General features: G+C 41.4%; 1 protein-coding gene across 2 annotated transcripts in view; it reads left to right on the forward strand.

The window, feature by feature from the left end:
* The first annotated feature begins 995 nt into the window (after positions 1-995).
* Positions 996-12022, forward strand: part of RNF128 (ring finger protein 128) — a 98449-nt gene continuing 87422 nt past the window's right edge. For both annotated transcript variants that reach the window (XM_021079706.2, XM_085008099.1), the window contains exon 1: positions 996-1554. In XM_021079706.2, coding sequence (XP_020935365.1) covers positions 1149-1554 — 406 coding nt within the window. In that variant the 5' untranslated portion in view covers positions 996-1148. The remainder of the gene's footprint in view (positions 1555-12022) is intronic.

The raw sequence follows: 12022 nt of genomic DNA on the forward strand, positions 1-12022 counted from the left end.
GCTGCTGTGGTGCATATTCCATCCCTGACCCGGGAACTTCCATATGCCATGGGCGGGCAGCAAAAATAAAATTCTAAATGTTAAAAAATAAACGAGGAGTTCCAGCTGTGGCTGCAGTGGGTTAAGAATCTGACGGCAGCAGCCCTGGTTGCTGTGGAGGTGTGGGTTCTATCCCTGCCTTAGCACATTGGGTTAAATATCCGATGGTGACAGCTGTGGCCCGGATTCAGTCTCTGGCCTGGGAACTTCCATATTCCTCAGATGTGGCCAATAACTAACTAATTAAACACATAAATAAATAAATAAATAAATAAATATAAACCCAGAACAGGATTTTGTTTGAGTATAACACGTGGGTCATAAAAATTAATGGAATGCATGGACTCAAAGGTATGAATCAATGAATATTTGAGTGCCCACAATAGGCAAGGCATTGTATTTAAAGGGAAAGGATCTCCAGCGACTGGAAGATGTTTGCTTTTCAACAAATAATCAAGGTTGCAGAAGATACTCCTTGGGGAGCCTGTTAAGAAAAATTCCACAAAGAAACAAGGAAGAAGAAAAAAAAAAAGACTATGAAATCGATTCTACTGATGCAGCAGCAGCTTAAATGATGGATCTTAACTTACTTCCCGCTGAACTGGTTGATGGCATATTTCAGCAGGGCTTGGAAAACCAGTTTGGTGTTTTAGATATTCTGAGAGAGGTGACTTTCAGTTTATCACGTGGGATTCCCAAGAGTCCAGTTCCTCATTCCAGTCCACTCCATGTTTACGAACGTTCATTAGCTGGAACAGTAGGAAGCAAAAAAAAAAAAAAAAAAAAAAAATGGCAGGGCAGGAAGTTATCCAATCCTGATAAGTTGACCTGTAGAATAAAGTTGATGGTGTTATTTATTGCTAAGGTAGTCCTGGTGAAGGGTTACATGTGTGTACAGTTGGAGGAGGGGCAGGCAAAAGAGAATGTAGATAAGTAAAGTGAAATAGAGCTGATGTATTCAGAGCTTAAGTTGCCAGAAGTGAGATCAGTTACCTCCTTGCAACTGAAATTTCAAACTTCTGCTAAGCGGGGACCTGAGTGGACGAGTGGTGACTGATAGTTGAAAATATCAGCAGACATCTTAAATTTTATGCTCCAATGAATGAGCAATGAACCAGGAGAATAAGTCCAGTCGTTTTCGGCTGCTGCTAGTTTTTACCGTTTTATTTAAAATCACAGCGCCTTTTTCAATGAATGCCTATGTGACTGTGACTTATTACAATGAAACCAGCAACGACACTTCGACAGAGACATGCGAGTGTGGTGTTTATGGATTAGCCTCGCCAGTGGCTGATGCCGTGGGGGTGGTGGGCATCCCTAAGAACAATAACTACCAAGCTTGTGACTACAACACCGAGTTTACTAATACCAAGAAACCCTGGATTGCGCTGATAGAAAGAGGTAATTGTACATTTTCAGAAAAAATTCAAACAGCGGGCAGAAGAAATGCTGATGCTGTTGTGATTTACAATGTTCCAGAGACTGGCAACCAGACGATACAGATGGCGAATTTCGGTAAGTAATAACTGGCTCCCAAAGAGGAGGGGTCATATCTTTGTTTATCTTAAAATGGTATTTCCATCTAGGACTACTCTAGGATCTGGCCATGAGGTTGTAAAACAAGAGTATTTTGAAGTTTCTTGCCTGGCACTACTCGGAATTGCTCCTCTATTACTTAATATTTGTAATTAATTTGTTCCAAGGACAAAATAACCCATGAAGTGGTTTCTGTTTTCTTTCACGATGTTCTTAGCTCTCTTAGTGTTCTCAGCGTGTATTTTAAAACTGCTTTTTAATAAATGTGCCTTTACCTGTAAGCATGCAAGGAAATATAAATATTTTATTTCATTCTTCATTTGTGCGTTTCATTTTGATTCATTTTCTCATGCAAAAAGGGTTTGTATGTATTCAAGTATGCAGTTAACTGCAAAACCGATTCATTATTATGATTAAACAGTGGCATATTGTAAGTGTGCAAAATGTTTCCAGAAATGAGAATTTGACGCCCTGCTGCAGGGAGGTGAGATTTTGATGTTTGTGGATCTGAGATATATATTTATATATAACTATTCTGTAAGAAATATTACACATTGAAAACAATATGGCTGAAATAGGATACCACTATAATTCACATCAAAAGTAGAGATTTACCTTTAAAATGTTTACATATGACTTCTTAAGTAAATATAATCATCAACTTATTAACTTTATAAAGGAATATACTTCTTAGAATTGCTGTTTTTATTTTGTTTATTTTGTAAAAAAAAAAAAAAGCCACTTTCCTAACAAATGGTACAAATGGTTTTTAAACTAGTGAAGAAGTAGACTTCTGACCCAAGCTGTCTATACTGTGGATGGGTATAGGTATTTTTGACCCCAGTCTTGGCCCAAGGAAAAAATGGTAATTTCAAACAAGGTAAGAGCTGATAGAACACAGTATCAGGATAATTGGTAATGTCACCAGCAAATCTGGCCTCTGAGAAAATTAATATAAATTGAATCAACCAGATTTCAGAATAGTGAGAGAAAATTGAATTTGTGTTAAGAGTAGAGTGATTGGACCATCCAGGTCGTATACACAATCTTACGATTTTGTACTAAAGTTTGATAATTAAGCTGCTGGTTTCTCTGTGTATCAAAAAATCAGGTAGGATGCTCTTTAGCAGTGCAAAATTATTGTAACTGAGCAAAACTCTACCTGCTACCTTTTGTAACATTACCCAAACTCAGGTATTCACGTTATTTTTTCCTTTAAAGAGCATTCCATAAGCATTTCCTGAAAGTTCCTATATTTTTTTACAAGTGACTTTTACTTCTGTAGAAATAAAATGAGGCATCTTCCTGTTGAAAATTGGAAACGAAGCCTGTTCTAAGAAATCTACTTCCTTTATGGTTCAAGTTAGAAATTATGAGTAGTCTAGGTTTCTTTTGCATGGACAATCAGATTCTGTTGTCCACTCCCCTGCTTTTTTTTTATTACTCAAATGAATTTATCACATCTGTAGTTGTATAATGATCATAACAATCTGATTTCACAGGATTTCCATCCCCTGCTTTTTTAAAAGTATGAACAGTGTCAAACAAAATAGTAGTCATGTTTTCAAAACTTGCTTTGCAACATTCAGTAGGGGCCAACTAGTGGAAAGTAGGTACCCAGCCACTGAAATTAAAAGACTGACCAAGAGTTGTTTTGTGGCTCAGCAGGTTAAGGATCCTGTGTTGTCACTGCAGTGGCTTGGGGCGCTGCTCTGGTGCAGGTTTAATCCCTGGCCTGGGAACTTCTGCACAGCCAGAAATAAACAAACAAAAAGACTGAACAAAAGAGTAAATCTCTCCAAAAGGCATATCTATCTCTGAGCAGAGTTTAAGAAACAAAGCAGTTACATTTATCATTGAATATATACTTTCAGTATAATCAAGGATTATACCTGATCAAAGACATTTTTTCAAAACTGTGGCATTGCCCTTGTTTTAAAATAAGCACATTGGGGAATTCCCAGGTGGTAGGGCGGAGTAAGGACCTGGCGTTGTCACTGCGGTGGCCTGGATTGGATCCCTGGCCCAGGATCTTCCGCATGCCTTGGGCGTGGCCAAAAACAAAATGAAATTAAAATTAATAGTAACATAAAATAAGCACATAGGAAAAAACAGCATGATCATAGTAATTGTAAGAGTTAATATCTATTGCCATTTAATATATAGCAGGCACTGTTTTAGACTATTTTTTTTTTTTTTTGTCTTTTGTCTCTTTGTTGTTGTTGTTGCTATTTCTTGGGCCGCTCCCGCGGCATATGGAGGTTCCCAGGCTAGGGGCTGAATCGGAGCTGTAGCCACCGGCCTACGCCAGAGCCACAGCAACGCGGGATCCGAGCCGCGTCTGCAACCTACACCACAGCTCACGGCAACGCCGGATCCTTAACCCACTGAGCAAGGGCAGGGACCGAACCCGCAACCTCATGGTTCCTAGTCGGATTCGTTAACCACTGCGCCACGACGGGAACTCCTAGACTCCTTATTTAATAAATATTGACCCTTAACATTGAAGCGTCTCAACCTCGAAGAATTTAGACCTGTCAACTAGTGTGTCACTGGAGTTCTTCCTTCCTAGAAATTTCTCTTACATAGACAGGATCCTATGATGCAGCTGAAAAACATAGGGAAGGAAATGTGGATATGACAAATCTATGACCAGCCCCCAGACCCTTAAAGATTAAGTCCTTATTTTATAACACAAGCCAAAATGTTGTTTGTTTTTTGCTGTGTTTCATTAGAGTTTTGTTTAAGCATGACAGCAACAATTCCCCTTCCAAAAGCTCCAGACTTTATCTTCCATCACCTTATCTTGTATCACCCCTAGAAAACACCTTTTCAGCAAACCCCACTCTAGGACCCCTCAGGCCTGTGGCCTCTTTCCACTTTCTTGGTTCATCCATGCCGTCATTCCTTCAGTTCCACTTTTCTGAAGCCTTCCTAGGCTTTCCACCATGTTACACATCTTTACACCTTACTGACGTCAGTGTCCTCAAACCAGAGCCCACTTGGAACCAATCTGCAGTTGAAAACGTTGGGTTTCTTACCTATTGCAGCGAAGGGAGAATACACACCATGGGGGGGGGGGGGTCTCAAGAAGAGGGTGTTTGAAAGGATTTCTAGAATATGGGCTTGCTTCAGATGACTTGGGGGAGGGTTTAAGGAAACAGGCCATTGACCAGTCATGCCAGTTTGCCTGAGACTGAGGGATTTCCTGGAACATGGGACTTTCGGTGCTGAAACCAGAAAATTCCTGGGAAAACCAGGCTGAGTAGGTCACTGTAGCTGGCTTTGTTCTGGATTCAGAGGCTGTCAGAAAGTGGGGGGTGGGGAAAGGTAATTCCAAGATTGGATTTCTAAATAAATCTTATTCGTGAGTGGGGAAGACTAACCTGAAGCTACAGATAAAATTGACAAAGAAGCAACAGCCACTCGGAGCTCCCCGGCCTGGCACAGTGGGTTAAGGATTTGGCATTGCTGCAGCTCTGGTGTAGGTCCTGACTGCAGCTGGGATCTCACCCCTGGCCAGAGAGCTCCATTTACAGTGGGACAGCCAAAAATGAAAGAAAAAGAAAAGCGACAGTCACTCATGTTAGCCAGGATGGGAGATGTTTCATCATTTTTGTGGCTTTGGTGCTGTTTGTATTTTAACTGGGTTCAGACATAATTACAAAAAGGCCTTATATTTGTCTTGACCCATCACATTCACAGAATGCCCTTTTCTACTATTGATGCTCTGGGAAATTATGTTCAACCAGAAAACACCTGATTGGGAGTTCCTGTCGTGGCTCAGCAGTAACAAATCCGAGGACACAAGTTTGATCCCTGGCCTCACCCAGTGGGTTAAGGATCCAGCATTGCCATGAGCTGTGGTATAGGTCACAGAAGCAGCTCAGATCCCTCATTGCTGTGACTGTGGCGTAAGCTGGCAGCTACAGCTCCAATTCAACCCCTAGCCTGGGAACTTCCATGTGCCACGGGTACAGCCCTAAAAAGACAAAAAAAAAAAAAAAGGAAAGAAGAAAGAGAAAGAAAGAAAGAAGGAAGGAAGGAAGGAAGGAAAGAAAGAAAGAAAGAAAGAAAGAGGGAAAGGAAGGAAGGAAGGAAGGAAAGAAAAGGAGAGAAAGAAAGAAAAAAAGAGAGAAAGAAAGAAAAAAAAGAGAGAAAGAAAGAAAACAGCTGATTGGTAGTGCCTGGCCAGGTCCCACATGTCAGCAGCCGATTGTGTCTTTCTCACTGACAGTACCCGATGGCCATGCTTTTACTGTTGTGCAGATACATTCTCTCCCTCCCTTTTACATATCGGTGCTTCCCCATCCCCTGTAGCCTGCCTTCAAGAACCCTAAGGAGCCTAGGCGATGCTTCTGCACCCCTTGTCTCTCATGGTTTCATGATGTGGCTACAGAATACTTTTTTTTTTTTTTAAGGCCGCACCAGAGGCATATGGAAGTTCCTGGGGCAGGGATTGAATCCAAGTCAGAACTGCAGCTATGCCAGATCCTTTAACCCACTGTGCCCGGCTGGGGATCAAACTCATGCATCCACATCCACCAGAGCGGATAGAGTCAGGTTCTTAACCCACTGCACCATAGCGGGAACTCCCAGAATGTCTTTACTCCTGGGCCCAGTCCATTCATAGCCCTCCTTCTAGCAGAATCTTTTTTCTGGAGGGGACAACTTCAATCTGAGAAGTGCTCCCACTTTGGAGGAATGGGATATAGCCTAGTACTTGGAGGTAAACTTTTTTTAAGTTTTCCAGTTTGCAGTGTGTTTTGATTTGTATTTTGATGCGGTTGGTTATCGAAAGATACGCTTATGGAGTCCTTAAGTAATTATGTAACTTCTTAACAACGCTTTCCAAATGCTTCAGAGATATCCAACTAGTTCTGTACTAGATGTGCAAGAAAAGGCAGGACTCCCCAGTTATCAAAGCAGAAATTTTGGAATCCGTTCAGTACTTGCTTGCTGACCAAACAGGTTTTGAAAGTTAAATATGCTATTCATAGGTTAATTGCCCTAAGAAACGATTTGATATGAATGTGGTTTATTTCAGCAGTTGGTAATTTGAGAGGGATAAAATAGTTCTTACATTTTCCTCATTTTGGCTGTGTTCAGCAAAGTAGATTACAGGGTGAGGACTGTCTGCAGCATTTCAGAATCCTCCAAACTCACCAATTCTAGAGCAATTAACTGCATGGAAAGGAAGGGTTTTTTGTTTTGTTTTGTTTTTTCGTCTTTTGTCTTTTTCGGGCCGCTCCTGCAGCATATGGAGGTTCCCAGGCTAGGGGTCTAATCGGAGCTGCAGCTGCCGGCCTGCACCACACAGCCCCAGCAACACCAGATCCAAGCCTCATCTGTGAACTACACCACAGCCCACGGCAACGCCGGATCCTTAACCCACCGAGCAAGGCCAGGGATAAAACACACAACCTCATGGTTCCTAGTCGGTTTCATTTCCACTGCACCACGATGGGAACTCCGAAAGTAAGGGTTTAATCAGAGCAGGGAACTCACATATTTTCATAAAACGTTTTCTAAAAATGAAAGGGGAAATAAAAACATAGTAAGTAAATGAAGTGAGAAGGTAATAAAAACATCAATAAGGGAGTTCCCTGGTGGCTCAGTGGGTTAAGAATCTGGCTTGTCGCTATGGTGGCTCAGGTCACTGCTGTGGTGCAGGTTCAATCCCTGGCCTAGGAACATCTGCTTCCCACTGCTGAGGCAAAAAAAAAAAAAAAAAACTTCAATAAGTTTTAGACTTAGATATATACCAACTAATCAGTTCCACTTCAAATGAATCTCCAATCTGTCTAGCTACATCTATCTCCAAGACTGCATCCTCAGACCAATGCAATAACTTCCTAACTCATCTCCCTGCTTCTCTTGTCCCCTTTCAAGCCCACTCCCCACACTGAAGCCAAAGTGGCTTTAAAAAAAAAAAAAAAAGAAAAGAAAAGAAACTGGAGTTCCCGTCCTGGTTCAGTGGTTAACGAATCCAACTAGGAACCATGAGGTTGTGGGTTCGATCCCTGGCCTTGCTCAGCGGGTTAAGGATCCAGCGTTGCCGTGAGCTGTGGTGTAGGTTGCAGATGTGGCTCGGATCCCGCGTTGCTGTGGCTCTGGTGTAGGCTTGGCAGCTACAGCTCCGATTTGACCCCTAGCCTGGGAACCTCCATATGCCGTGGATGCAGCCTTAGAAAAGGCAAAAAGACAAAAAAAAAAAAAAAAAAAAAATCACACCCTGTTTAAAATCCTTCAGTAGCTTCCCATTGCCCTTAGCGTAAATTCAGACTCCTTTCTATGTCCTTATCCGGCCATGAATCACCTGGCTCCTGCCCACCACTCTGATCTCATCTCCTCTCACCTCCTCACACGTCCCCCCGCCTCCCCTACTGGGCTCCAGCCACACTGGGCTCCATTCAGTCCCTCCATCCCACTGAACCCTTCCCTGCTGTGAGTCTGAAAGTACTTGAAACCGCCCGCTTCTTCACACTCCCACATCTCATTAAACATAAAATCCTGTTGATTCAAGCTCCAAGCATTTCTGAAATCCACCCCTGTTCCCACCTCTGCTGCTTCCATCTAAGCCCAGGCTGATATCCTGTCTCACCTAGACTATGGCAATAACCTCCCGGGGTGGGGGGGATCTCACTCCTCTCTCGCCCCTCTACAGAGTCTTCTCTTCCACCTGGCAGCCAGAGTGATCCCGTGGAAAATGTACTTCAGTCCCCATGACAACAAAAGCAAGGCTTCATGCCATGTCCTCCAAGGCCCGATGTGATGAGACCAGATTCCACACCCTTCTCCCCTTCATGACTGTGCCTCCGCCACTCTGGTCTTCTGTCTGTTTTTCTAAACCAACAGAGAATGGTTAGCTAGCTTTTTTTGCATTTGCTGTTCCCTCTCCCTAAGTCATTGCTCTTTCATATTTTCACATAATGCTGCCTCCAAAAATATTACCATGTCGCTACCCCCAGTCCAGTGCTGGCTCCTAGCATCTCTCATGCCGACTCCTGCAAACGGCTTCCAACAAGGGCTTCTGCTTCCACTCTTGTTGTGTACCCCAGATTTACTCAACCTGGCAGCTGGAGTGATCCTCTAAAAATAGAGGTCAGATCACATTGCTCCTCTTCTCAAAACCCCCCAGCGACCTTCCATTGTTCTTGGAATGAAATCGAAACTTTATCACACCTAAACGGACTTGCATGATCTGGCCGCTGCCTACCTTCTCCAACGGAGCAGTGCCACTCACCCTCCTAATGCCTAACTGCTCTGACCTTCAGATGTGTTCTCCAACACACGAAGCTTTTTCTGGGAGGCTCTCTGTGCTTGTTTTTCTCCCCATCATCACCATCACTATCAGACATAACAGGTTATCCAAATCCCCGGGGTTTTTTTGTTTTCTTTTTAGGGCTGCACCCGAGGCATATGGAGGTTCCCAGACTAGGGGTCAAGTCAGAGCTGTACCTGCTGGCCTACGCCACAGCCATGGCAATGCCAGATCCGAGCCTAGTCTGCAAACTACACCACAGCTCATGGCAATGCCAGATCCTTAACCCCCTGATCGAGGCCAGGGATCGAACCTGTGCCCTCATGGATTCGTTTCCACTGAGCCATGAAGGGAACTCCCCAAATCCCAGATTAAATGTCTTTTCTTTCAAGAAATTTCCTTCTGATCAAAACCCACTGCTCATTTCTGTTGAAATCTCTTATAATGGGTAATGATTCTCTTACTTGCTTGTTATCTGGCTCTTGCACTCGATTGTAAGTTCCAGGAGGGCAGAGACCATGACGTCCATTGTATAGAGCATGGTGTGTGGTCTTCATAAGTTGTTAAATGAATGAAAGTTTAAGAAACTAGAAAGCAATTCCTTTTTGTAGCTGAAAAGATGGATGAGTTTAAAAGAAGTCGATTCGGTGAATTCAGCAAATTATTGCATTTTAAAATTGTGTTTATTTTTACTTGTACAAGTAATACTTTCTCCTTTAAAAAAAAAAAACACAAGATATAAAGACCTCCTTGACTATTTCTCCCCATCTCAGGCTAGCTATTCATTCAGCAGGTCACCTTTCAGTGTTTTTAAAAATTAATTAAAAAATTAATTTTTATATATGTATACCTATAGCAAATACAAAGTCAACCTGTGTTTTATTTTTATTTTAATTTTTTATAATGATTTTTATTTTTTCCCTTATGGCTGATTTCTGTGTTTTATTTTTAACATTAGCAAATGTATTCTTCAGCTTGCTTTTGTTACTTAATACTAGGAACTGCAGTTATTTCCACGTCAACAAATTTACATTTAGACCTAATCCATTTTTAACTACTGCATAATATTTCATAGCGTGAACAGACTCATAAATTAGTTAACTACTCCCCTATTTAATGGGCATTTGGGTTGTTTTCACCTCTACTCTTTTAGTGACAATATGTCAATGAACATAATTACTGATACTGACCCTGCATCACTATTGATGTTGATCTTGCATCTGGCCACGATGTTGAATGCCTTTTCATTTTAATAGTTTGCCTGCTGAGGCTCTTGAATTTTCAAGATAAATCACCATTTCCGCTACAAAGTTTTTCTTCATCTTTTATATTAATCGGACCTCTGCATTCTTTCCTGTGGTCTTATTCTATTGCCTAAGGCTCCAATAGAGGTAGTACGTACAACTTTGACTTATTTCTGCTTTTACTAAAAATATGCTCTCCCTGCTCCACCATTAAGAGTGTTTGTTTGTTTGTTTGTTTGTTTGTTTTTTGTCTTTTTTAGGGCTGCACCCACAGCATATGGAGGTTCCCAGGCTAGGGATCAAATCAGAGCTGTAGCCGCCAGCCTACACCACAGCCACAGCAATGCTAGAACCCACTGAGCGAGGCCAGGGATTGAACCTGCATCCTCATGGATGCTAGTCAGGTTCATTAACTGCTGAGCCGTGATGGGAACTCCCCTGTTATTCGATAGAAGATTCTGGGAGATACTATTTGTCAAGTTTTGGGATTTCAGTGAGGCTTGCAAATCTTTTATTCTTACTGGCAAGCTATAATATAAATACATATGTATATATACGTATATTTATATATGTATGTGTGTAGGTAGATATAATTACAGCTATAGTCACTATTGTAGGATATTACCCAAAGGGGAAATCCAATTAGTTTACTGTCAGCTAAGGGTAAATAAGAAAGTGATATACAGAAGCAATAGCTAAAAGGGACAGCTTTGTTTTTTAAGATATTGTTTTATTGGCATCCTGGTTAAAAGGATTGAAAATGTTTTTGTTACTTGTACATCTGACTCCAAGGTGAGTGTCAAATCGTAAGCCACAAACAAAATGGAAAAGCATCTCGACGAATTAGAGATACTGTTTATTAAAACAAAATGAAGTACCAAAGGGAACGGTAAAAGAATAACAAAGGTAGAGACATATAAAATAGAAAGAGATGGGCAAAAAAGACACGGTTATAAGGAAAATATTTGCCTGTCACACGGGACCACAAATTAAATAAAGAATGACACGGTAATTTTATTTTTTAATTTATTTTATTTTATTTTATTTTATTTTATTTTATTTTATTATTTTCCCACTGTACAGCAAGGGGATCAAGTTATCCTTACATGTATACATTACATTTACATTTTTTCCCCACCCTTTGTTCTGTTGCAACATGAGTATCTAGACAAAGTTCTCAATGCTACTCAGCAGGATCTCCTTGTAAATCTATTCTAAGTTGTGTCTGATAAGCCCAAGCTCCCGATCCCTCCCACTCCCTCCCCCTCCCATCAGGCAGCCACAAGTCTTTTCTCCAAGTCCATGATTTTCTTTTCAGTGGAGATGCTCATTTGTGCTGGATATTAGATTCCAGTTATAAGTGATATCATATGGTATTTGTCTTTGTCTTTCTGGCTCATTTCACTCAGTATGAGATTCTCTAGTTCCATCCATGTTGCTGTAAACGGCATTATTTTGTTCTTTTTTATGGCTGAGTAGTATTCCATTGTGTATATATACCACATCTTCTGAATCCAATCATCTGTTGATGGACATTTGGGTTGTTTCCATGTCCTGGCTATTGTGAATAGTGCTGCAATGAACATGCGGGTGCATGTGTCTCTTTTAAGTAGAGTTTTGACACGGTAATTTTAAAACGAGTATGATCGTGAGATGTACCAACAAGTACATAACATGTGAGGTCTCCCTCTCCCTCTCTCCCCCTCCCTGCCCCCGCCTCCCACCATACAGGCACACACATGCATAACTGCATTTAAGAGTTGATATTTTTATAAGGTAGTGAAAGATACAGTACATCTCAATGCTGGTTTCCAAAAAAACAAGCAAAAGAAGTAAAGTCACTATGAACTCTTTAAAGTACATTTCATCTCCTTTTCTCCATTTAAAAATGTAGAAATAGGATTCCCCTTGTGGCGCAGTGGACTAAGGATCCCGTGTT

Source organism: Sus scrofa, chromosome X (genome assembly GCF_054392235.1).
Source record: "Sus scrofa isolate SSC_HxYL_T2T_F1_AM1 chromosome X, Sscrofa_HxYL_maternal_Yorkshire_Landrace_v2.0, whole genome shotgun sequence".
NCBI lineage: Eukaryota > Metazoa > Chordata > Mammalia > Artiodactyla > Suidae > Sus > Sus scrofa.